General features: G+C 43.6%; 1 protein-coding gene across 1 annotated transcript in view; it reads right to left on the bottom strand.

Moving 5' to 3' along the window:
• The window catches only part of SPATA13 (spermatogenesis associated 13), a 318,996-nt gene extending 298,994 nt beyond the window's left edge, over nt 1-20,002 (bottom strand). The window contains exons 1-2 of the mRNA XM_073012904.1: nt 19,159-20,002; nt 16,442-16,647 (exon numbers count right to left, since the gene is read on the bottom strand). Coding sequence (XP_072869005.1) covers nt 16,442-16,486 — 45 coding nt within the window. The 5' untranslated portion in view covers nt 16,487-16,647; nt 19,159-20,002. The remainder of the gene's footprint in view (nt 1-16,441; nt 16,648-19,158) is intronic.
• Nucleotides 20,003-27,609: the final 7,607 nt, after the last annotated feature.

Below are 27,609 nucleotides of genomic sequence, written 5' to 3'. Positions count from 1 at the left end.
CCCTGAGAGGTAGAAACAAATAGGCTGAAGGTTTGGCTTCCCCAGTTATTGCCTGGAAGGGGTTTACAGGCTGCAGCTCAGGCAGGAAGAATCCAGCCTGAGCCTGGAGAGCTCCCTGACTCGAGCTGGAGTTGGGAGTCCTGCAAGGTCAAGGTCTGTACAATTAAAACGACCACCTGCTACTCAGGCAAAATAAAATGAGAGATAGACCGTGTGATGGGTTGGAAGACTAATATTGTTAATATGCCAAATCTCATCAAATTGATCTAAATATTCTACACAATGCCAATCAATATTCAAACAGGCTTTTTTTTTTTTTTTTTTTTTTTTGATAGAAAATGAGGATCTGTTTCTGAAACACATGGAAATGAAAAGTGAGTAGAATGACCAAAACAGCCTTGAAAAAAAATGGAGGACCTACGGCACCTGACTTTGAGACTTATAAAACCAGTTATCAAGATAACCAACATTAGGCCAAGTGCAGTGGCTCACGCCTGTAATCCCAGCACTTTGGGAGGTCGAGGCAGGTGGATCACTTGAAGTCAGGAGTTCAAGACCAGCCTGGCCAACGTGGTAAAACCCCATCTCTACTAACAATACAAAAAGTTAGCCTGATATGGTGGCATGTGTCTGTAATCCCAGCTACTTGGGAGGCTGAGGCTTAAGAACTGCTTGAACATGGAGGCAGAGGTTGCAGTGAGCCGAGACTCTGCCACTTCACTCCAGCCTGGGTGACAGAGCAACACTCCATCTCAAAAAAAAAAAAAAAGTCAATGTTAGTGAAAAGATGGAAAATTGATCACAGAACACCAACGTAAAGCCAACTGATTTTTAACAAAATGCAAAGATAATTCAATGGAAAAGTATCATTTTTTCAACAAATGATGCTGGAACAGATGGATGTTCATGTGCAAAAAAAATGAACCTGAATCCATATCTCAGGCCACATATGAAAATTAACTGAAATTGGACCATAGACCTAAATGTAAAACCTAGCTATATAAAACTTCTGTAAGAACACATAGAAGAAAAACATTGTAACCCTGGATTAGGAAAAGATTTCATAAATACAACAAAAAATCACGATCCATAGAAGAAAACAACTGACAAATTGGATTTCATCAAAATTAAAAATTTCTCTTTTTCAAAAGACACTGTTAAGAAAATCAAACAGGCCGGGCGCGGTGGCTCAAGCCTGTAATCCCAGCACTTTGGGAGGCCGAGGCGGGTGGATCACGAGGTCAGGAGATCGAGACCATCCTGGCTAACACCGTGAAACCCCGTCTCTACTAAAAATACAAAAAACTAGCCGGGCGTGGTGGCGGGCGCCTGTAGTCCCAGCTACTCGGAGGCTGAGGCAGGAGAATGGCGTAAAACCCGGGAGGCGGAGCTTGCAGTGAGCCGAGATCGCGCCACTGCACTCCAGCCTGGGTGACACAGCGAGACTCTGTCTCAAAAAAAAAAAAAAAAAAAAAAAGAAAATCTAACAATAAGCCACAGTCAGGGAGAAAACGTTTGTAAATCATGTATCTGATAAAGGTCTTTTATCCAGAACATGTTCATAAAACACTCTCAAATGCAATAATATGAAAACAACCTGACAAAAATGGACAAAAGATTTGGATAGACATTTTATGAAAGAAGATAAAGATGGAAAATAAGAACAAGAAAAAAGCTCAATGTCATTAAGTCATTAAGAAAATGCAAATTAAAATTAATCCAAGATACCACTACATACCTTTAGAATGGCTAAAATGTTTTAAACTGATGATTCTAAGTGCTGTTGGGAATATAAAGTAACTGGAACATTCTAAAGTGGTAACATTCACTGCTGGTGGGCAAGTGGAATGGTGCAAAGACTTTGGAAAACAGTTTGGTAGTTTCTAAAAACGTTAAACATATGTACCACATGACCATTTGTACATAGACACTACCCCAGGAGAAGAGAGTACATTTGTCCACACACAGACCTGAAACTGAATTCCTGTAGCAGCTTTACTCATCATAGCCCACGACCAGAAACAATCCAGTGTTTGTTCCCAAGTGGCTGGATGCACAATGGAACACTACCAATATAGTTTGTCCCCTCCAAGACTCACGTTGAAATATGATCCCCAGTGGTGGAGGTGGGGCCTAGCGGGAGCTGTTTGGCTCATGGAGGGTGGATCCTTCGTGAGTGGCTTGGTGCCCTCTCAAGGTAATGAGTGAGCTCTCCTCTGTTAGTTCAGAAGAGAGCTGGTTACTTATAGAGGCTGGCACCCCGTCCTCACTCCCTTGTTCCCTCTCTTGCCATGTGACACGCCTGCTCCCGCTTCACCTTCCACTATAATTAGAAGCTTCCTGAGGCCTCAACAGAAGCAGATGCTGGTCCGACACTTCATGCACAACGTGCAGAAGCATGAGCCAAATAAACTTCTTTGTAAACTACCCAGTCTCAGGTATTTCTCTATGGCAATGCAAAATGGACCCATATAACCACTAAGCAATGAAAAGCCATGAACTAGTGATACACGGAATGACATGGATACATCTCAAATTATGCTGAATGAAGTAAAAAGATTTCATAGTGTATGATTTCTTTTGTATAAAATTCTAGAAAATGCAAGTACCTTATAGTGATAGGAAGCATCAGGGTTTGCCTGGGAATGTGGGTACGGGGAGGGTTGGATTACAGGAGGCATGTGTGTTCTACTCTTGGTGGTGATTAATATGGACATGGTTTTGATTGTGGTGGGTATACACAGATGTACCACAGTGTACACTTTCAATATGTGCATTCTATGCCTGTTATACCTTAACAAATAAAGAAAAGATAAAAATGGAGACCATTTCTGCTCACAGTATTTTTAGTTGAAACTGATGGTTGTTTAAGCAGAAAAGCCATCATTCTCAAGAGCCCAGGTATTTCCATCAATCATGACTGATCCTTACAAGAGTGGTTAGAAGCCCAGGACGAATACTCGTTATTCCATTATTCGCTGTTCTTAAGAGAAGTAGGGCACTGGGAACAGCAACGGGCTCTCTGAGTCACACTCTCCTGCTTACAAGCAGGACTTACAAGTTGGGAAAAGCAGCCCCTGCCTACAAGACGATCTGAGAGGGCAACTGTCAGCACAAGGATCCTTATAAGGAAGAGCGGAGCCTGAGAAAGAGACTGACCATAAAAGCAGAGGTGAGAGGGAGGCAACTGCTGGCTCTGGAGATGGAGGAGGGGCCACGAGCCAAGGAACGCTGGCAACCTCTTGTTAAATTATGTTTGGCCTAAAAGCTGCCTCCTCACATACTTTAAGTCTGGCCTCAAGGCTTCTTGTGCATAGCTTCTTCTGCAGAGTCAACTGTAACCTCACTGATGCGTAAACATCCGATAAGCTACTCTTTTAACAAGTAGCCAAATCTCAGCCAATCAGCCAAGCACAGGCGGCCAACCATTAAACTTGTTCAGATAAGGCAAGAGCCCAGCTGTGACTAACCCAGCTGTTTCTGTACGTCACTTAGTTTTCTTAGGTCGCTTTCTTTCCTCTGTCCATAAATATTATCTGACCATGTGACAGCCCCAGTTCAGTCACTCTGAACCTCTTCTCGTTCTGGAGGCTGTCTGATTTGCAAATCGTTTTTTGCCCAACTGAACTCTGAGAAATTGAATTTGCTGAAAGCCTTTCTTATCTGGCTTATCTGAATTTTTATGCCCTTCTCACCATTCTCTACACTTTTCAACGAGTTAGAGCTTTTGTTCTCACTTGCAAACACTAGTGTTAAAACTCTAGAAGGTGGAAAGGCAAGGTGGTGGACTCTCCCTCATGGCCTCAGAAGGAAAGTAATCCTTGAGTCAGCCCAGTGAAGCCCACTTTGGACTCCTGACCCCCGAAATATGAGATAATAATCCCATTAGGTTCATGGTAACTTGTTACAGCAGCACAAGGAAACTAATCTGTAACCTACCCAAAACCCTTCATCTCCTCAGAGACTCCAACACACGGTTAGGGTCTGTCCTCTTCTGGAATGAGCAACCTGAGTTCTGTGTGTCTCACAGGTCCCATATCTATTGGCTCAGTTGTCTCTGTAGCTCTTCAAGTCTTTCCTGAAACAGGAAGCTCAGGCAGAGACAAAGCACATGCTATCAGGGTCCAATCAGTACTCAGAGTAAAAGATGACCACTTCCTCCACGCAGTTCAAGGCAGCCTCACCCTTCCCCAGTTCTCAGGAAACATGGCTTATCGGAATTGTTATGCCCTTCTCACCATTCTCTACCCTTTTCAAAGAGTTAGCGCTTTTGCTCTCATTTGCAAATCAATACGTGAATTAACAAAACCCCCTCTATTTCTCTGCCTTTGTAATTTTTTCAGGAGATTTTGGTAAGAAGAATCAAAGCTTTCCAGATCACAAAATTAGATTGAGTATAGATATGAAAATGCATATCAGATACAGATGAAATTCCATGACCTCACATTTTTATCTCAAAGGGAAAACTTCAGTCGATTTGGAGATTCTGTCTGTTTTGAGCGGAAAACGGCTGCCAATTAGGGCCCCTGCCAGAGCTGACCTCTGTTATTTCCTTCCCATCTGGGCTGGATTCATTTTAAGTTATCAGCATAATCAGTTATCTAAAAATAAGTCAGAAATAATAACAAGTTCAAAAATCAAGGCCCAGTGATACTGATGTTAATGTCAAATCCAGTTAAATGGGAGTCATCACCAGGATTTGATTAAACCAAACAGGGAAAACAAAATAATCTTTGATTTACATGTGTTCAAAGATCACACCTTTTTCTTTCTAGGGATAAAATCAGAAGATCAGCTATGTATGATAAATAATTTGAACATGCAATTTTTTGTAGTGTTACAAAAGCAAATGAGATTGGTATGTATCTTTGGGCGCTTAAGGATGCCAGGTTCCCAAACCTTGGCACTACTGACATTTTTGGACATCGTGTTTGGGGGCTGTCCTGTGTATGGTGAGATGTTTAGCTGCATCCCTGGCCTCTACCCACCAGACATCAGCAGCAGCATCACACACACGATCACGACACTCAAAACCCTCTCCAGACACTGCCAGATGTCCCCGGGAGGCACAATCACCCCTAGAGTTCAGAACGCTGAGCTAAACCAATTCACCTGTTTAAAGCAAATGCTTCGTAACAGTGCGCTGATGTGCTTTTAGGTTTTAATCTGCCTTTTGGCCTAAAATGTAGGGCTTGCTTGCAAGCCATTTTCTTTATGACTGTAAGGGAGAAATAATCTATTGCCTATTGACTATTAGAATTCTACTCTTCCGTTTCCAAAAATGACTGCTCTTTATTCCTCTACACAGACTCCAATATTGCAGAGGTTAAACAACAGCACTCTATGCTCATTTTATTCTTTTCTCACCTTCATTACTCAATGACGAACAGAAAACTTCAACATTTCCCACATGTGGTCATTAAAGACAGGCTACCAGTTGCGGATAATTAGCGGGACCTACCCAGCACTTCGAGGATCTTAGCAGTCAGGGCCTGAAGGGCACCTGTGGTCACACCGGCCAGTCCCACACACGAACCTCCTCCCCAACACCTCTGCTTCTAATAGAAAGTTCTGCCCTTGTTAAGGATGATACCTCATCCTCCAGCTTTCACCCTAATTCTGCTCTCTGAAGCCATGGCAAGACTGTCTCATTCCTCCCTCTATACAATAGCTGAAGCTCCATTTGAGAACTGAAGCTCCATTCATTCTACATTAGATATGTTTCAAATTCTTACCAATCAACATGAGCCTACACACCGTCTTTTTAATTATAGTTTTGCCACAGGTTTGGCCAAAGGTGCTTTCAGGGAGCAGTCTAAGTCCCTAATCCTTTCACAGTAGTGTTTCCTTCAGAAAATTTTTCTGAGTTGGAATTTAGAAGGCCAGGAGTGTAATTTCATTTACCCCAAAATTGTAAGAATGACAAGAATACTCATCACTGGCAAGAACAGGCTCTGACGCCAACGCGTGGCAGCCACTTCATAATTCAGAAGGACATTTCATTGTAACTCCTTGTTACTTGTCAAAAAAAAAAAAAAAAAAAACAACACAAAAACAACCCACCACTTCCCAGATTTCAGGGAATCATCGCTCACCCCAGCTGGCTGTACCCGCACACATGCCTTGAACATAAGCAAATTTAATTTCCCAGACAAATCTGTTGTTGGAATATGCAATGACCTCACCCTTAGGCTGCATAAATACTGCCTGCTGTGAGCAGGGGTGGTTTACAGCTGGATGGGGAGTTTTTATGGGGAAGTACCTAGAGATCCCCTTAAAAAGCAAGCCTGGATGCTTCCTCTCCCTCTAGCCAAAGGATAGGCTTTCCTAGGTAAATTCTCACTTATCCTGGCCTGTGGGTTTGAATCTGTGGTCCAACAGTGTCATGCAGGGGTCTGTGGGAGGGGCTGGGGCATGGACAGGCCACATGCACACGGTATCAGGTCCTGGGCCGGGAATGTCCTTGGCAGGAACTGGCATGAAGCACGTGACATCTGTGAAACAACATTACTCTTCTGAGAGGTGCATGCTTTCTCTTATTTGCAGAGAAGCCTTATTGCTGAAAATGTGCAGACAATGGAAATATGTTTGATGATGTGGGTAACGCATTGCTAGGAAGAACAGTACTTTAATATCACTTACTTCAGTCACACACTAGTTAGTGGCAGATCAACTAAAACCATTAATTAAAATGTCGTGGTCTATGGGAAAGAAACAGTTGAAAGCCATTGCCTTGGACTACAAATGTAACTGGGCTGATCAGTGATACTCTGAGGCAGCAGTTGTGATTCTGCAGTTGCAAAACGCCAGGCTTAGGAACCCCAGCTGCCACAGTGGGCCAAGCCTTGGGACACTCTGTCCATGACCTTTCACCACAGCAGGTTCATTGCTCCTTATGTGGCAACTTAGACTGTGGATTTTTGTTTTCTTTTTTTTTTTTTTTTTGAGACGGAGTCTCGCTCTGTCGCCCAGGCTGGAGTGCAGTGGCACGATCTCGGCTCTCTGCACGCTCTGCCTCCCGGGTTCACGCCATTCTCCTGCCTCAGCCTCCCGAGTAGCTGGAACTACAGGTGCCCGCCACCTCGCCCGGCTAATTTTTTGTATTTTTAGTAGAGATGGGGTTTCACCATGTTAGCCAGGATGGTCTCGATCTCCTGACCTTGTGATACGCCTGCCTCGGCCTCCCAAAGTACTAGCCAGGATGGTCTCGATCTCCTGACCTTGTGATCCGCCTGCCTTGGCCTCCCAAAGTGCTGGGATTACAGGCGTGAGCCACCGCGCCCGGCCAACTGTGGACTTTTAAACCCATCTCTGCTGATGCTTCCAGGCTTTTCTGAAAGCACAGCAGCCTGGGCCAAGCCCAGGCACATAATACGATGCTCAGAGCATGTTGGTGAAAATATGACAGGCAGCTGTCAGGGCACAGCTGGCTTGATGGAATTCCCATGCTGCACTGTAGACACAGGAATAGTAGCTGACGCTTCCTAGCTCCTGCCGTGCCAGGCACTGTTGGAAGCGCTTTGCACACATGGCAGCCGCTACCAGCAGTCCTCTATTTTGGACAGTCTAGACAGTGTTTCCCAGCATTGTGGAGCCAAACGGGGCCATGTCCCCAAGTTCCACCCAGCTACAGACGTGAGTTTTCCAGGAAGCTAAGGAATCCTAGGCCGCAGGATCCCTCTGCTACAGGGCCCCTTTCAAGCCCAGGGAGGGGCTGTAGCACATGGGCCACTTTGTGTCCATTCCTTAAAGAGGGTCCCCGAAATTGACCCTTCTTCAGGCCTCATCATACCTGGGACTGCCCCTGCCAACATTATTCTCTGGTCTGTGGGTGTAATGGTCCTGGAAATCACATATCGAAGACACAAAGCCTTCATTAGCCTGGATCCCTGCAGACCTCATGGAGCAGAGCCATCCACCACCACCAGCACCTGCCACCGAGCAGACACACCTGCAATTATTGATTGTGTCAAGCCACCAAAATGTTGGGCTTTATTACAGGACTTAGTATCACCCTAACGAACACATGCCTTACTTTATATAATTCTCTTATATACCTCATGTTGCTGTGAAGCACAGAGACCTAAGTACACCAGGTCACACAGCTATTAGGAACAGAGCTAGACTCAGACCTCCTGGACACTGATGGAGGCAGCAGGTCCCTGGGTTGAGAGCACATGGTTAGACTCCAGTTTTCCACTTTCTACCAAGAACCCAGACCTGAGGAGTGTCAGGGAGGGTGGTTCTGGACCTCAGTAATCTCAATGCAAATGGACCTAACTATTCTACTCACTTCCTAGGTTTTGTGAGGGTTAAATAAAATAATCCATGTAAAATATTTAGCAGAGTGCTTGGCTTGTAGTAACCACTTAACAATGGCAGTGCCAATCATTACAACAACCCCATGGTCTTCATCACTGTGTTCTCTTCCCATTTAGAGTGGCTTTCCACATTGCACTATACCAACGCCTGAGTGAACACTCTCACCACTGCTTGGCATGGAAGACTTTTCTTCTCAGAAACAATACAGAAAACAACACACTCACCCACCCCCCCAACCCCAGCCCACCTGCCCCCAACTCAAAGTCTCCTTAATCTGATTTTCTACAAATGAAGGTCATTGTGGGATGATTACTCTGTTGTCCTCTTGGTGTTAGGAGCTGAGAAGTATATTTACTTCTTGAACAATTTTTCACAAATGTGCCCAATATGCCTGGTGCTAGCCTTGCTATGAACATGAGTCATCAATGCATTGGAGAAAAGAATGCAGTAATAACAAAGACAGCTGGACGCTGCGGGGCTGGGGCTCACTAACTTTGCAGCATGAAGCCCAGGGAAGGATAAGTTTCTTAGGACCACAACATTCCCTGTAAATTTTCAGGGAGAAAAGAGGAACAAGAAAAGAAGTCATCTGAGAGTGTCTTCAGCTGAAAGTTTGCTTACTTTAGACAGAGTGCAGTAAAATATGGCCTTTGCTATTTTTACTGGACTGCATACTGGTTAGACCCTAAGTCCCAAATCAGTGACTACATTCTGCAAATACATGATTTATTGCACTGAATCAGCCACAAACCACACTTACATCTCAGAGAGGGACAGGAATGTATTAAAAAGAAAAGACAGCATAGGTTCTTAGATGGGCTGCCCTTGAAGGCAATTTGAGTGATGCTGCATTCCTAATCCATTGCTTCCTCACCAGCCCTGACCAGGATCTCTGCCCTAAGCCTGTGTGCCCCTTCTCCACTCAGGGAGCTGCTGCCTTGCCTGGGACTCTGTCAAGACAATTAGAAGGTGTCTCTTTCTCCTCTGCCTGATCTTAGCCTTGAGCAGGCTTCATCTTCCTTCACTGTCTTTCTCACAAGGCCACGGGTACACCAGGCAAATAAAACTGCAGCCAACTCAGCTTTCTCTTCTTGCCACACAGGTTTCAGGATTTGTGGGGAAGACACTCAGGATCTCATCCCAAGACTCTGAATGTGTGATACTATCACAACCCACTGGCACCCAGTCACATCCCAGTCCCAGAAGGCATTCTCCTTCAGTTCTCCAGCCATCTTTCAACAGTCATCCATCAACAGATGTTTATGAGCAATCAATACGTTAGGTTCTGGGTGATCACAGGAAACAAGGTAGATGTGATCCTGCTCCCTGGGCATTTACAGCTTCGTGGGGTGCACCCTTTTATACAAGGAAGTAGGCAGTTACAGCATAGGGCAATTATGCAAGCTAAGGGACATTCTGGATCCTAGGAGAAGCCACTAAACCAGGCTGGAGAGTGTTGGGTAAGACTTGCTGGAGGAAGAAGGAATAGAGCTGCTCAGGTTGGTGGAGACTGAGAAGTGGAAGAGGGGAGAACATTCCAGAAAAAGGAGCAGATTCAAAGGTTCTGAAACAAGGGTGCACCCTGAGTTTAAGGAATTGAGAAATTACTACTGGGAACAGTGGAGTGTAGGAAGGAGGGGGCAATGAATAAGGAAACAGAGGGAGTGGGCCAGGGCACGCCAGTGCAGAGGCCACGCTAAGGAATTTTAGTTTTATTCTAGGGGGAATGGGGGCCATCAAAGGGTTTTAGCCAGGGATATGGTCTTATAAAACCAGAGAGTTGCATTTCATAAACTCCTCTTGGTGACAGATCATACAACTGCTGAATGTGGAAAAGTCTGAAGGCAACGACTCGGCTGGAGGTGGCTGAGGGAACCCAGCAGGGATTGGGTGGCATCTGAACAAGACGGTGGTGACCAGGTGCAGGGGAGTGGACACACTGGAGGGACTGTTTAGGTGGAACTGGTTGGCAGTTGTCTTACTCTGTCTGGGCTGCTGTAACAAAATACCATAAATTGGGTGGCTTATAAACAACAGACATTTATCTGACAGTTCTGGAGGCTGGGAAGTCAAAGATCAATGCATCCTCAGATTCAGTGTCTGGCGGGTGCCCACTTTCTGGCTCACAGACGGTGCCGTCTCGCTGCATCCCCACATAGTGGAAATGACAAGACAGCTCTAGAGGCCTCTTTTCTAAGGGCACCAACCCTGTTCATCAGGCTTCTGTCCTCACGATCTAATCACTTCCCAAGGCCTCACTTCTGACACCATCACCTTGGGGGTTAGATTTCAGCATCGAATTTTAGGGGGACACAACTTTCAGCCCATGGCAAGAATGGAGAGAATAATACAAAAAACAGTGGATAGATATGTGGAGAAGCAAGACAGCAAACTCAGGAACTGGGACGTTTCTCTGTGGGTCAGAGGAATGAGTTCGGAGTGGGGCATGTTGAGTTTGAGTTTTCCAGTATGCAGTTAGCTGCATGAGCTGAGCAAATGATATTTAATAATACACTATTTTGGGTTGCTTTTTTCAGTTCATACCAAGTTACTTATGTTTATGTATTCAACTTTTAAAAGATAACTTGAGTAAATCTTTTCTTTTTTTTTTTTTTTTGAGACAAAGTCTTGTTCTGTCATCCAGGCTGGAGCACAGTGGCGCGATCTCGGCTCACTGCTACCTCTGCTTCCCGGGTTCAGGCAATTCTCCTGCCTCAGCCTCCTGAGTAGCTGCGACTACAGGCGCACACTACTTCTTCTGGCTACTTTTTGTATTTTTAGTAGAGACGGGGTTTCACCATGTTGGTCAGGCTAGTCTTGAAATTCTGACCTTATGATCCACCTGCCTCGGGCTCCCAAAGTGCTGGGATTACAGGCGTGAGCCACCGTGCCTGGCCGAGTAAATCTTAACATTAAAACACATTGTGAGACTAGAAATTTTTATAACTTTCTCACAATGATACTCTTTCTTCAGCATATGAACCATTTCAGTAAGGCCTCCTACCGCACTGGACTCTCCCCTTAATAAAACCTACTGTCACCAAGCCAGTATTTGATCAATGGTGTTGAAAAGCAGGTTTTACTAATTCTCAGACAAAGCTCGTATTTCATAGGAGAGCTCCAAAGATTCCCGCAGGCTGCACGCTAGGGATGCCAAACAAAAGGATATTTTTCAACAACAGCCAATATAAAGAAGAGGGAGGAGAAAAAACCCAACAGCCCAACTGAGAAATGGACAAAGGAAATGAACAGATAGTTGCAGTAAAAGAAATACAACGGCCCTGGAACACGCAGAGATCACTCAAAACAGGAGAAATGTAAACTAAAACTACACTGAGACATCATTTTCCATCACGAGATGAGCAAAGATGAAGGAGTTTGTTCACATGCTGCGTTGGTGAGGGCTTGGGCAATAGATTCTTTATAAAGGAGACATAAATTGGTACAATCTCCATAGAAGGAAATTCATCAACATCCCAAAATTTAATGTGCCCAAAACATTCTTCTCAGCAAATCAATATTAATAGTTCTGACTGACCGACATGCTTACACTTGTGTGAAATGGTTTAAGTTCACAGTTATTCACAGAAGCATGGGAAAACTGAAAGCCTATCCATAGAGACCTGGTTTATATAATATGTTATAACCACAGAACAGAATACCATGCAGCCAGAATACCACTGAAAAGATTTAAAACGGTGAAAACAACCCAAATTTCCATCGGCAGGTGAATGAATAAACAAAATGTGGTCTGTATACATTATGGAATATTACTCAGCCTTAAAAAGGAACAAAACTGGCTGGGCGCAGTGGCTCATGCCTGTAATCCCAGCACTTTAGGAGGCCAAGGCAGGCGGATCACCTGAGGGGTCAGGAGTTCAAGACCAGCCTGGCCAACACAGTGAAAGCCCATCTCTACTAAAAAATACAAAAATTAGCCAGGCGTGGTGGTAGCTGCCTGTAATCCCAGCAACTCAGGAGGCTGAGGCAGGAGAATTGCTTGAACCCAGGAGACAAAAGTTGCAGTCAACTGAGACGGTGCCACTGCACTCCAGCCTGGGTGACAGAGTGAGACTCTATCTCAAAAAGAAAAAAAAACAAAAACAACAACAAAAAAAAACCAAAATTCTGACATATGCCACAACATACACGGGCCTTAAGAACATTACATTATGTGAAATAAGCCAGATGCTAAAGGACAAATACTGTAGAATCCGCTTATGAGTGGTACCTAGAGTAGTCAAATTCATAGAGACAGAAGGTAGAATGGTGGTTGCCGGGGCTGGAGAGGCGAGTGCGGAATTCCAATTGTGTGAGATAGAAAGAGTTCTGCAGATGGGTGGAGGTGAAGGTTACACAACAATGTGAATGTGCCGAATGCTGCTGAACTGCACACTTCAAAACGGTAAATAAAACACCAAACTTTTCCAATCCGGGGCTTTTACCTTCTAATTAGTCAACATATAATTGCATAACCAAATTCTTACTGGCAAAATCAGGTCTTTTGGAGGAATAAAAAATGCTTAATTCAGTGGCTGACTGCCTATATTGGCTAAATATAAACAAGGTTGCAAAAATAATTTTGGCAGATTCCCAGAGCTAAGACTAATGAACATAATATTTAACCTTAGAAGTGCTTGAACTTTTCTGCAAAAAACAGAACTCCGCTCTCAGGGGAACTATGGATTTTTACATTATTCAAGCTATCTTTTATCCACTGAAAATGTAAGTATTTTACAAATAGTGTGGTTCCTCATTTCCAGGTCGTAGACATATTCTAACAGCCATGAAAATATTTTCTGAAAGACCAGATTAGCTATCTAAATAGAGACACAACTACTGAAAGAAAACCTGCTAAATAAGACCCCAAGATTACCTATCCGATAAAATAAGAGATCTGCTTTCATTATAAATGAATGTCTTATTTTACTAAGAGGTTCAGTGTAGGTTTCAATCCTCTAGTTCATTTAAAGTATCAATCCAGGCTATTCTAGGCACACTGCCTATGGGGTAGGCCTGCCCCAGGTGCAGTACTAACACACACACACACACACACACACACACACACAGATCTATCCATTCACCTCCAAAATACCAAGATTTGAAACTTGTCAAGATTTCCCATAATGTAGAATGATAGGTGACTGTGCTTCACTCTAAATATGCTGAACTCCCTGCACAACGAGATCCCGTGATGTTTCCAATCTCAGGAAACGACAGGCATCTGCGTCTGAGATGGAATACAACAGCAAAAACAGCCTGAAGTGACCGAAATTCCTGTGGCCAAATGCCTTCGGTATGGCCCCAATACTCTCTCTCTCAAGGCTAAGATCTTACAGCTAAGACATCAAAGCCAGGAGCAGCTGAAGACAACGCTATTTCACAAAGGAGCAAACCAAAAGGATAAAGTTGAGAAATCCACATCTTGAAATATTTTCCCAGACAGACTTTCCCAACCTTGTGTATAAAAACAGGGAGATACCATCATCCTTGCAGCTTCCTAGAGACACTAGGGGACTCATGGATAAAAGGCCAAGGGGTTGATACTTGAGACGCATTTGGGATTCTTAGAGAAGACACGTTCCATTTTAGGCTGGTTTCTAGAAGGAGCAGAAGGGACCTTAAAAACTAATCAAAACCCTCTTCCTGCAGATAACACATGTACATCTTTGGGAATCTGGCTCGATAAGCATTTATGCAAGGTCCCAGGTCCTCCGATGCTCCTCTGCCCCATTCTGATCCGTGTCGTTATCTAAATAAAATTCTTAGATGCCCCAGTTTTCACGGCGCAAAGGCTTTGCGCAACAAAAATAACATTTTGCTTGTTTGGAATTTGGCATAGAGTTTCCTTAGAAAGAGGTTACACGATGACTAGGTCCCTGGGCCAGCCGAAATACCATGGTATGCTAAAAACACCTGTAAACCTAACCCCCCAAAACTGCATTTATTATTCCAACTTGAAATGCCAGGAAGGATGGAATGAGCGACAGCTTCACTCCCTTCCCCCCCGGGGACTCCTCCAGCTCCAAATCACTGCTGATATCATGAAGCGGGGAGCTGAGGTCCGCGGGTGAGGAGAAGGGCACCTGCAGCTAATCCAGGGGACACTCGGTCCCCAGGCTGGCTTCCTCGTCCCTGTGTGTCTCTTCTCCCATCCGTCTCAGCGTATGAACCGCTGGCTGTTGTCCTCTCTTCAGTCACCATCTAGGGTTGTGACCAGCATTTTTCTCCTCTGCCCTGCTGTTGCCCTCAATACAGTCTTATACTCTTATGTTGCCTCCGTATCCTTCTGTCCTGGAAATGAACACTCAGGTAGTCTTTTAAGACTTTCCAGTGATTTATGACCATCAATAATGAAGAAAGAACAGCCCTCTCCTTCTCTTCTTCAGCCCAGTCCCCCTTTTATTTCCTCAGACCCTGATGAAATTCCTCCAGGAAGATAAGGCTTGAAACCCCACAGCCAGACTCACCCTGGTGTAGACACATCCAGAGCTAGGATTTCGTGAGCCGCCCTCACTGGACCAGAGGAAGACCCTCAGCTGAAAAATGGGACAGAGCCTGGATTGGGGTTGGGGTGATGCGAACATGCAGGAGACAGGTAGGAGGAAAGACGCCACAGCAGGGGAGGATCTGGGCCTCTGGCCATTGAGGCCCCACAACAGGCATTCCTGGGGTGGCCACGCCATGACACAACCTTTCCCATGATTCCCTGTGTGCACGGCCGCTCACCCTCAGCCGGATCATAAACTACTCAGGAAGAAAGGTCGTGACACATCTCGTGCCCCCGTCAGCACTGAGTATACAGGGAGTGACTGGTCAATACTTGTTGAGTGGTTTGAACTTCCAAGCCACTCACCGTCATGACCATCTTCGGTAGCAGAGGGGAAGAAAGGGCATTTCACTATGCCCACGCCTGAGGAAGTCATCAACAGCCAGAACAATTGTCTTCCCTCACTCTTTACACATTCGTGTTTGGTTGTTCTGTTCCTTAATTTGAGGAGAGTGCATCCGAGGCGAGCATTTTGATTAAAAGCTGCTACAGAAGCAGCCACTGAAGAGACCAGCTCACCTCCTGAATCTGTGCCAGATGATTTGCACAGCTGGCCAGTGACACAGATGTCTGGCTCAAATAAGGAGAAACAGACCATTCTACCTTGCAGGGACTCGCACTCATGTTCAAAGCTGACTTTTCAAACTCCAAGTGCTGGCACCAATCCCTGTTCTAATTAAGTATGCACAGCTCTCAGAAATAGGCAGCCTTTTTTGGCTGGGATAACCATGACTCTTCCACACAAGAATCTGGTTCTGAAAGCGCCTGTCAGGGAAAGCTGCTGGATCTTGTCCAAGCAGTGCATTCCGAACGCTTTCGTGTTCCTTGGAAAAGCTCCACCAGGTGTGCTGGAGCCCTGTTCTTCAGCAGGGATACCGCAGAATTTCATCCGGGGCCTCACACTCAGAAGCAAAGAGGAACGACTGGGGGAAATGCGAGGAGGACACAGACCACAACGTCACCGCTCACGGTGGGAAGGGCAGGTGCCGCGGGGCCATGACAGACACAGATTCCTAGAACAACGCACACGGTTTCCATTCAACTTACAGAGAAGGGCCAAGAAGCAACCTCTTAAAATTCTTTCAGCAAATGACAAGACATTAAATGGATAAAATAGAAGACTACTCTCCCTCCCTTTGAAGGCAGAATATAAAGTAATGAAGGAAGTTAAGGAGACAAACGCAAGTACTTTGAGACTCTGATGACTGGTGAATCCCGGAACTTCTGTGGCAGAAGACTCCGCAACCTTCTTCTCTGGCTGACTGGAAACACAGTATTGATGTCTACCTTTACAAAGCAGACACTATGTAGTCCAGCCAAGGGCAAGGCACTGACCACAAGACCTGCAGGCTTCCCTCTAGACCCTGTTATTTTATGACCACATATTTTAACAACTGGAGTTTTTGCCACACTTTCCAATTACACCCTTGTTAGTTGCTCAATGCCTCAGTGCAAACCTTCAAATTCTACTGGCTGCCTTTCACAAACAGTCTGAAACACTCTGCCACAGCTATCTTGTTAGAAATAAGCACGGATCATGCCATGCAGGCGGAAGGTTGCCCAGCTTACCTTCATGGCCAGGATTCTTTGAGGCCTATGCTTCGCGGTCTGCATGGTGTTGCCATTTCATCTTCATCAGGCCTGTTGTGCTGCACGGGCAGCGAATATGACTCCAAGCACTCCGCAGCTCAAAAAACGCAGATACACACATCACCGCTAGCTGGAACTAGGGTTCATCTTCCCTGGTCAGAGCTTGGAAAGGTTTGAAGCTAGCCCTGCAGAGAGGAGAGTGAAAATAAATTATGAAGCAAGCTAAATACAGAATTCAGTTCTGGATTTTTGAAAAAACAACCAGCAGAATATACTAATGTAAAAATAAATGGCCACTATTTGCTCAACCATTTATCTGCGCTAAGAGAAAATACTAACGAGAATAACAAAGTAATTGAAACAGGTAACAGGTCTTGTTTTCAAAGTCATAGATCAGTGTCAACTTTGTAATTCTCTGCTCTGGGCTCAAAATGCACAGGATGAAGTCCTGACCCCAGTACCTCAGAATGGGACTGTATTTGGAGATAGGACCTTCATAGCAGTAATCAAGGTATAATGAGGTCATATGGGTGGCCCTAATCCAGTATGACTGGTGCTCTTACAAGCAAGGATTAGGACACAGACAATATAGAAGTTTGACCACGTGAGGACGCAGTAAGAAGGCAGTAGGCAGTTGGTTGTAAACCAAGGAGCAAGGCATCAGAAAAAACCATCCCTGCAGACTCCTTGATCTCAGACTCCCAGCCCCCAGCACTGGGACAATCGGGTCTGTTGCTTAAACTCCCAGGCTGTGGTATTTTGTGATGGCAGCCCAAAAGAAGACACTCCCCCATCCCCTCACTCCCAGTTTTGAACAGTGGCTGGTTTTTGATCAACTTCACTTGACTCTTCCTTCTCACCCTCACTTCATTTTGCTTCAGGGAGCCCCTCACTAGCTCCTTCTTTCACTCGCCCTGCTTCCTTGTCTTTTAAAAGAGTTTCTCTCACATTCTTCCCAGACAGAGGAGCCGCCTTGGGGATGTGAGGGAGAGAAGGGATCTTGCACCAAGCACCCCAGAGCTGGTGAGAGACCCAGCCTCCCAGAGTTCACACATGCACCTGGTTTGCAATGGCAGAATAAAAACCATGTGAAATGGTCAGAAGATGCACCTCGTCCTTTCTGGATGACCCTGACTGACTCGTCCAGCTTCTCTGAGCTTGTGTTTTCTACCATGTTTAAAAAATGGTGATGTGAATTCTTGAATGGTTATTGTAAGGCTCAATGAAGATAATGCATTGAAAAACACTTCATATGCTAATCACCACAACTCAAGTTTTCCTACCTATGAAATAGGTACTACCTATTTTTTTTTTACCTAGAAAAAAACAAAAAACAAAAAGCAATCAGCACATAAGCAAAACTTCTGTGACTCAGAATAGTATCTATAAAAGTACTATTTCTACTCTAGTTTTCATCAGTCCAGTAAAGTTTATTTTTGTTTTTTTCTGCCAGTTAATATTTATGAAGAGTGTTGTATTTGGTATTAGGAAGAGAATTCTAAAGACACAAAACACCTGGTCCTTGCCTTCAGGGATTCTGTAATCTATTTGAAAAACTAAAATTGTAATAGCAAAATAACTTATAAAATTAGTTCAGAGAGGTTTTCCAGGCTGCCGTGGAAAATGCATAGCTAAGTCTTCATGCAGGACCAGCCCAGTCCATACCTGAACTTTCTAGGACAACTTCCCAGATAGAAATTTTTCCTATGACCTCTCTAATGTGGCTGCAAGTGGAAACTAAGAAATCTGACAAAACATTTAAAAAGTTAATAAAAACTTAAATGATAACTAGTGTATTTTGCTTTAAACAAATCTCATGCTATAATGATTTATTAAATACAGTACTTTAAAACACAAACATCTTTCAATGTTTTAAAATGATGAATAACCAAATTTAAATTTTCTCATTTACTTCCCAGGAACCCCTGGAAAAAATATTATTGACAACATTCCATGAAGATGGAAAAACACATCTTCAGAATGCAATTGGTATCTGATTTTAGAAATATGTGACTTTAGAAACATCTCAACCAAAAAGAAAATTGCATTATAGTTATTGTTTTTAAGAAAATCACTTGCCATTATGAATGATCAAAATATAGTCATTCAGGTAGTGAGGATTTAATGATCAAAGGGCGAAAGTTCCAAAATATATGTCATAGCAGGGGCTTCTGGATCTTGAGCCTGACTGGCTGTGACATGAGACTCATCACTGCACTTCTCTGAGTGCTGGACTCCTCCTGTTTTAAATGGGTCCAATAATGCCTGCCTTGAAAGAGCAAAACCCACAACGCCAATGAAGCTCCAAGCTCAGCTGCGGTCAGTGTACCTCCCCTGGCCAGTAGCAGGGGCTGTTCTGGTGGCGTCTCACAATGAGAATGTTATGTTTACAACTGCTTTCCCAGCACTTTCGGCTCCCTAAACTGTGAATTTTTCTAATTCAGTTTTGTGTGTCCCTCTCACCACTTACCTCCCTGCTGTCAAGTCTAGCACTGCACACAGCACATAGTAGAGCCTCAGTAAATGTTTGATGAATGAATATCTGAGTAAACAATAATCTGTAAAATAGAAGCACTACTGTAGCTACAAAAAAAAAAAAAAAAACTGCTCTAAAAAAGATCATTCAAACCCCTTGCCATTTTTTCTGTAGTATATGGCTAAAACAAGTAATCTTTGACCTAGTAAGACAAACTTACCTGGCACATCTCCATGTAAGAAAATATCCATGGAAACAAAATGAGGCTGATTCGCTCCAGTCCTTTGTGAAAGTCGCATCTTTCTAAAGCATTTTAAGATTCAACAATAGAACTGTCTGCACTTTTAGTACTGTGCCTAATATTTAGTTCTGCTACCTGCTTTATATATTTTTCTTTTGCAAATGTTTTTTGGTTAGTATGTTTAAAAGGCTAAGGAATAATTCGTTTCGTGGATCCAAACCTGGTTCTGTATTTTAGTTTTTAAATGATATTAAGTAACTCCTATCAGTAGATGCTACCTTACAAATGAGTAAACAGAATATATTTTTAAAAAAACTTTGTTGGCCAGGCGCAGTGGGTCACCCTTGTAATCCCAGCACCTAGGGAGGCCGAGGCGGGCGGATTACCTGAGGTCAGGAGTTGGAGACCAGCCTGACCATTATGGTGAAACCCTGCCTGTATTAAAAATACAAAAATCAGCCTTGTGTAATGGCGGGCGCCTGCAATCTCAGCTACGCGGGAGGCTGAGGCAGGAGAATCGCTTGAACCTGGGAGGCGCAGGTTGCAGTGAGCTTAGATCCGCCACTGCCCTCCCACCTGGGCGACAGAGTAAGAATCTGTCTCAAAACAAACAAACAAAACAAAACAAAACTGTTAAGTAGGAGTACTATTCTTCATGTCTTCCATCACACCACAGTTCAAGTATTTTCAGAAGCAGAGCATTAAGGCATTAGTAGGTGATAGCGCAGGCGCCTTACTCCCTAACCAAGTGACAGCGGCTGCCAGCGGACTGTGGATTGACACCGAGAGACACGCGCGTCTAGCGAAGCATCAGGCTCCGGGGCTCACGCAAGGACGCTGAGCCCGGGGCATTCCCGGTCTCCCCCGCGGCCGCTAAGTCGCCCGGCAACGCAGCCACGCCGCGGCTCGGCCCCGCCCCCGCTGCCATGGCAACGCGACCGCCGAGCTAGCTTTGTGCAAGCGTTGCCCGGGCGCCCCTGTGCGCTAGCCCCCCGGCCCGCTGGGGCCGCGACAACTTTTCTAACCTCACCGCGCCAGCAGCTCTGTCCCTTCTCCTACCAGGCACCGCCGATCAACTTTCACCCCCACTTCAGTAAAAAAAAAAAAAGTTCCACGGACACAGGATTTCGGACAAACGCTGCTTGGCTCTACCTTCTCCAAAAGTGCGGGCGAGGTGACAATCGACAGAGAAACCCCACTTGCCTGTCTCAGCATCCCTCCCATGTCCTCAGAGGGTCGCTGGAGGGATCCCAGCATCCAGCTCCGAGCTGGAAGTGGAAGGAAGGTCACCGAGAAGCCAACGGGAAACTGTCCCTGGTGCGCGCCGCCCCCATGCCCTGCGCCCTCTTCATTTGCTCGGCCAGGGCGGGGACTCCCAGCCGCTGGGCCCAGGACGGCGGCAAATCAGTTTCTGGCTCCCCGCCCAGCAGAGCTCACACCGGCTCTGGAGGGCTGTCTGGATGCCGCGTTTCCCTGGCGATGAGCAGTTCAGCGTCACCCTCTGCGGCCAGCTCGGCTTCCAAAGCCGGGGCTGGGCTATTGTTCGCTGTTCTTCGTGGGGAGGATGGTGGCGGGCCTGGGCTGAGCCCGGAGCGGGCTGACCTGAGGCGAATTTCTTGCAGGCCTTTTCTCTCCCGCTTCTCCCAATCATTACTGTTGCATATTCATAAGAAGGCGGGGTCGTTTCCCATCTCCTTTGAATCCCCCAGGCTTGAGGATCAGAGGAAAAGAATTGGGGTATAAGAGGTTTGGGAGGGATCACTAGGAGGCGAATAGGGTGGGAGAAAGAGTGGTGACACAGACAAGCAAATACAGGATTCCTGTTCACAATATCTTCCCCCACCCTCGGGCAGCAAGTACACACACACACACACACACACACACACACACACACACACCCCTTAATGCCTGAACTGAGCAAAGAAAATTTCAAAGAAATCCTGACTGAAGTGGGGATCAAGCTGCCAACACATGAACTTTGGCAGATACATTCAACCTACAGCAGACAGTAAAACTATCACGATTGGAAAACGATATAATTATATCCCAAGAGAATCGATTGTTAAACTATTAGAAGCAAGGGAAATTTGAAAATAACAATGTATCAAAGATCACTATGTGGGCTCAGTCGCAGAATGTAGGTGACAGAATTCATCAGTGAACATGAAGGTAGACCAATAGAAATTATTCAGTTGAAAAACAGAGGGCTGGCATGGTGCCTCAAACCTGTAATCCCAGCATTTTGGGAGGCCAATGTGGGGATAACTTGAGGCCAGGAGTTCAAGAGCAGCCTGGGCAACATAGCAAGACCCTATCTCTACAAAAAAGTATTTTTAAAAAACTTACCTGGGTGTGGTGCTGCTTGCTTGTACTCCAGCTACTCCAGTGGTTGAGGAGGGAAGATCGCTTGAGCCCAGGAGGTTGAGGGTGCAGTGAGCTGTGACTGTACCACTGCACTCCACAAAATGAGACCCTGTCTCAAAAACAAACAAACAAACAAACAAAAAAGGACAAATAGAGAATGTCAGGAGACCTGTGAACAGCACTCCAGCCTGGGCGACAGAGAGACTCCGTCTCTGAAAAAATATATATAAATAGATGAAACACTCCAACCAAAACACAGAGACTAGCAGGTGGAATATATTAATAAAAATGAGAACCTATGTGCTGTCTACAAAAGATGCTGTTCAAATGCAAAAGTACAAATGATTCGAAAGTAAAAATGAAAAAAGACATACCGTGGAAACATAAGAAAGCATGAAAAAGCTGGAGTAGCTGCATGATCACAAACAGATTTTAAGAAAGAAGTGATGCTAGAGATAAACAAGATCATCTCATAATGATATAAACCCAAAGTAAGCAGAAAGAAAGAAATAATAAAGATAACAGTGGAAATCAATGAAACAGAAAATGGACATACTAAAGAGGAAGGTGAATGGAATCAAAAGCTTGCTCTCTGAAAATATCAACAAAATTGATAAACTTTTAGCAAAACTGGTCAATTAAAAATGAATGGCCATAGGCCAGGTGAGCAGTGGCTCACGTCTGTAATCCCAGCACTTTGGGAGGCTGAGGCAGGCGGATCACTTGAAGTCAGGAGTTTGAGAACAGTCTGACTAACATGGAAAACCCCATCTGTACTAAAAATACAAAAATTAGCCGGGTGTGGTGATGCGTGCCTGTAATCCCAGCTACTCCAGAGATGGAGGCAGGAGGACTGCTTGAACCTAGGAGGTGAAGGGATGCAGTGAGCCAGTATTGCACCACTGCACTCCAGCCTGGGTGACAGAGCTAGACCCCTCTCTAAATAAATAAATAATAAAATAAAAAATTGTCAATATCAGAAATGGAAGAGAATTATTGATACAGTTCTTACAGTTATCAAAAGAAAAATAAAGAAATATTGTGAGCAACACTATGCCAAAAAGTTCAATGATTTGGATAAAAAAGATTATTTGAAAGACAGAAATTACAAAAACAGACTCACAAAATCCCAGAAGACCTAGATTGTCCTATAACAAATTACTATTACGATTCCTATGAAACAGTGTCTCACTTTTGCCCAGGCTGGACTTCAGTGGCCTGACCATGGCTCACAGCAGCCTTGACCTCCTGGGCTCAAGTGATCCTCCCACCTCAGCCTCCTCAGTAAGTAGGACCATAGGCACACACCAGCAAGCCGAGCTAATTTAAAAATTTTTTTTTGTAGCTATAGGGTCTCCTTATGGTGCTCAGACTGGTGTGGAATTCCTGGGATTAAGTGATCCTCCCACCTCGACCTCCCAAAGTGCTGAGCTTACAGGCATGAGCCACTGCGCCCAGACTATTAGTAAAAATTATTTTTTAAATAAAAACCTTTCTACAGAGAAAACCCCAGTCTCTGATGACTTCATGGTGAATTTTAAGAAATATTTAAGTTTCTGAAACATTTAAGTTTTAACATGTTAAAGTGAAAACATTATGTTTTAACAAATAATAGCCATCTCTCCCAAACTATGTCAGGTAAAAGAAGAGGGAATACTGCTCTACTCATTTTATGAGGCCTGAAATACCTTGGTTTAATAATTGACAGAGACATAATAAGAAAACTATAGACTAATATCCTTCATGAAAATAAATGCAAAATTTTAAATATTAAGAAATTGAATCTAGCAATTTTTTTTTAAAAAAAGTACCAGGATCAATTGGTGTTTCTCTAACAAATGCAATATTGCTTTGATATGAAAAGCAATTAATATAATTCACCCTTTTAATAGAATACAGGAGAAAAATAATGTGATCATTTCAACAGATGCAGGAAAAAACTATTTGACAAAGTTCACCACCCATTCATGATAAAACTCTCAGCAAACTCAGAATAGGATGAAATTTCCTCAACCTAAAAAAGGGCATCTGTAAAAAACTTAGAGCTAACATCATACTTAATTGTGGAAAACTAAGTGCTTTCTACCTTAGAACAGAAACAAGACAAAAATATCCACTCTTACAAAGATAGTTCCAAAAGACAAGAAAAAAAAACAAAAACACAGTTTGTAAAGGAAGAAGTAAAACTGTATTATTTACATAGTTAACATAATTATGTATATAAACAATCCTAAAGGAATATACAAAATCTCCTACAAGTGATTACAGCAAGATCACAGGATAAAAGATCAATATGCAATAATCACTTTTTATTTCTGTATATCAATAGCAAGCCATTGAAAATGACATTTAAAAAACAAATACGGTATGTTCTCACTCATAGGTGGGAGATAAGCTATGAGGATACAAAGGTATAAGAATGATACCGTGGACTTTGGGGGCCTGTGGGGAAAGGGTGGGAGGGGGATGAAGGATAAAAGACTACAAATTGGGTACAGTGTGTACTGCTCAGATGATGGATGCACCAGAATATCAGAAATCACCACGAAAGAACTTATTCATGTACCCAAACATGACCTGTGTTCCCCAAAAACCTATGGAAATAAAATAGAAAAAACCCAAATACATTCAAAATAACAAACATATTCAGGAATAAATTTAACCAAAGATGTGGAAGATCTATACACTGATAAATAAATTTTAAAAGATCTAAGTAAATGGAGAGATAAGTCATGTTTATGAACTGGGAGACTCAATAATGTTAAGATATTAATTTTTCCTGGATCTATAATACTGTTGATGCAATTTTAATAAATATCATAGCAAGCACATTCTTTTAGAAATTGACAAGTAATTGGGGCCACGAGTGGTGACTCATGCCTGTAATCCCAGCACTTTGGGAGGCCGAGGTGGGCAGATCACCTGAGGTCAGAAGTTTGAGACTATCCTCGCCAACATGGTAAAACCCTGTCTCTACTAAAAATACTAAAATCTCATCTCTATTCTTTAAAAAATTAAAAAGAAAAAAAAGTTACTGGCTATTTACATATATTCTCTTGTGAAGGGCCTATTTAAATCTTTTGTCCATTTTTGACTGAGTTGTCTTCTTACTGGTAAATTGTAATAGTTCTTTATATATGCAAGATACAAGGCCTTTGTTGGATACATGTTTTGCAAACTTTTTTCCCGTTTTATTTTCTGAAGAGGGTTTTTTAAAGCAAAAGGTTTTCATTTTAATGAAAGTTAATTTATTAATTTTTTTGTTTCATGCCTTTATGTCTTAATAAGAAACTTTCTCCCAACCTAATATCACAAGTATATCCTTCTAATTTTTTCTGACTTAAGTTTTAAGATTTTAGTTCTTAAATTTAGGTCTATGACCCATTCTGAGTTAATTTTGGTATACAATGAAAGATAAGGGTCCAGACCCTTTTCCCCCCATATGGAAACATTCTAGCGCTATTTGTTGAAAACACTAGCCTTTCCTTCACTGAATTACTTTGGTGCTTTACGAAAGACGAGTTGACTATGCACATGTGGCTCTGCTTCTGGACTGGACTCTTGTCCCACTGATTGGTGTGCCTTTCCTTATCCCTATACCACACACTCTTGATAACTGCAGCATTATAGTCAGTCTTCATATCAGGTAGTCTAAGTCCTCCAACTTGCTCTTTCTAAAATTGTTGAGCTGTTAATGGGTCCTTTTAATTTTCATATCAAGTTTAGAATTACTTGTCAATTTCTCTTTTTTTTTTTTTTCAGATGGAGTTTCGCTCTTTGTTGCCCAGGCTGGAGGGCAGTGATGCAATCTCGGCTCATTGCAACCTCCACCTCCTGGGTTCAAGCGATTCTCCTGTCTCAGCCTCCCAAGTAACTGGGATACAGGCACCCGCCACCACAATCCAATAGAAAAATAACCAGAAGAACAGTTAACAGAAAAGGAAATACAATAGCATTTTAATCATGAGAAAAGATGCTCAATTTTTCTCATAATAAAAAAAATTCAAATCAAACCAATACTAAGAAATCACTGCTCACTTATCAAGTAGGAAAACTGAAAAAATATAAAAATGTACTTCTGGTGAGGGTGACAGAAAACAGCTATGGTACACGGCTCTTGGAAGTGTAATTAGTACTCCCACTGAGGAGGGCTGTTGACAATAGTTATTAGAATGTCAAATGTGTTTACTTTTTGAACTACCTCCTCTATTCCTAGATATTTACTCTGCAGAAATATTTGCACAGTTGCAAAATTTTATCTCTGCAAGCTGTGAGAACTGCACATATCAGGATGGAATCACTTTTTTCAGACCCTGACAAAACAGGGCTGGGAATGCACAAAAGAGGAGACTCACGCTTGCGTGTCTGAGATAAGAACTGCTTCCAAAGGCTTCCTAAAAACCTCCCAAGAAATCCCTTCACATCTGTCACACACCTCCTGCCTTGAAAGTCTGGCATGTTTCACACGTATAAATGTATTTTCAGGTTGGTGCAAAAGTAACAGTCGTTTGGACTGTGAATTTTAAATCATTATAACTAGGCTCAAACATCTTTATTACTCAAAATAGGAACCATTACAACTAACACATCTTTGCCAATGAGAAATAAGTTTCTTTCTTTTTCTTTTCTTTTTTCTTTTTTTTTTTTCTTTTTTTTTTTTGTGAGATGGAGTTTTGCTCTTGTTGCCCAGGCTGGAGTGCAATGGTGCAATCTCGGCCCACCACAACCTCCGCCTCCTGAGTTCAAGTGATTCTCCTGCCTCAGCCTCCCAGGTAGCTGGGATTACAGGCATGCACCACTACGCCTGGCTAATTTTGTATTTTTAGTGGAGACGGGGTTTCTCCATGCTGGTCAGGCTGGTCTCGAACTCCTGACCTCAGGTGACCTGCCTGCCTTGGCCTCCCAAAGTGCTGAGATTACAGGCATGAGCCACCATGCCAGCCTGTTTATTTCTATAGTGTAAAAATTCATGTTTCAGGATTCAACAAACTCTCGAAAGCATTTTCTGCATCCTGCTGGTTGTGAAAGCGTTTTCCCTGCAAAAGTTGTCAAGATGCTTGAAGAAGTGGTAGTCAGTTGGGGAGAGATCAGGTGAGTATGGCAGACGAGGTGAAACTTTGTAGCCCAATTTGTTCAACTTTCAAAGCATTAGTTATGTGACATGTGGTCAGGTGCTGTCATGAAGAAGTATTGGGCCTTTTTGCTGATCGATGCTGGCTGTGGGCGCTGGAGTTTTCAGTCCATCTCATCAATTTGCTGAGCACACATCTCAGATGTAATGGTTTCACTGGGATTCAGAAAGCTGCAGTGGATCAAACGAGCAGACGACCACCAAAAAGCAGCCATAACCTTTTCTGGTGCAAGTTTGGCTTTGGGAAGTGCCTTGGAGCGTCCTCTTGGTCCAGCCACTGAGCTGGTCATTGCTGGTTGTTGTATAAAATCCACTTTTCATCATATCACAATCCAATCAAGAAATGGTTCATTGTTATTGCATAGAATGAGAGAAAATTACACCTCAAAATGGCGATTTTTTAGAAAAAATTTCAGTCAGCTCATGAGGCACCAACTTATCGAGCTTTTTCACCTTTCCAATTTGCTTCAAATGACAAATGACTGCAGAAACTGCATCACTAGGCTGGGCGCGGTAGCCCACGCCTGTAATCCCAGTACTCTGGGAGGCCAAAGTGGGCAGATTTGAGGTCAGGAGTTCAAGACCAGCTTGGCCAATATGTTGAAACCCCGTTTCTACTAAAAATACAAAAATTAGCTGAGCATGGTGGTGCACGCCTGTAATCCCTGCTACTCGGGAGACTGAGGCAGGAGAATCACTTGAACCCAGAAGGTGGAGGTTACAGTGAGCAGAGATTATATCAAGGCACTCCAGCCTGGGCAACAGAGCAAGATTCAGTCTGAAAACAAAAAAGTGCATCATGTATGTTTACTGCAGCACTGTTCACAATAGCAAAGACTTGGAACCAACCCAAATGCCCATCAGTGATAGACTGGACAAAGAAAATGGGGGCACATATACACCATGGAATACTATGCAGCCATAAAAAAGGATGG

The sequence above is a fragment of the Chlorocebus sabaeus genome, chromosome 3 (assembly GCF_047675955.1).
Source record: "Chlorocebus sabaeus isolate Y175 chromosome 3, mChlSab1.0.hap1, whole genome shotgun sequence".
Classification (NCBI taxonomy): Eukaryota; Metazoa; Chordata; class Mammalia; order Primates; family Cercopithecidae; genus Chlorocebus; species Chlorocebus sabaeus.
The sequence above is the reverse complement of the archived record's forward strand: the minus strand, read 5'-3'. Positions and strand labels throughout refer to the sequence as shown.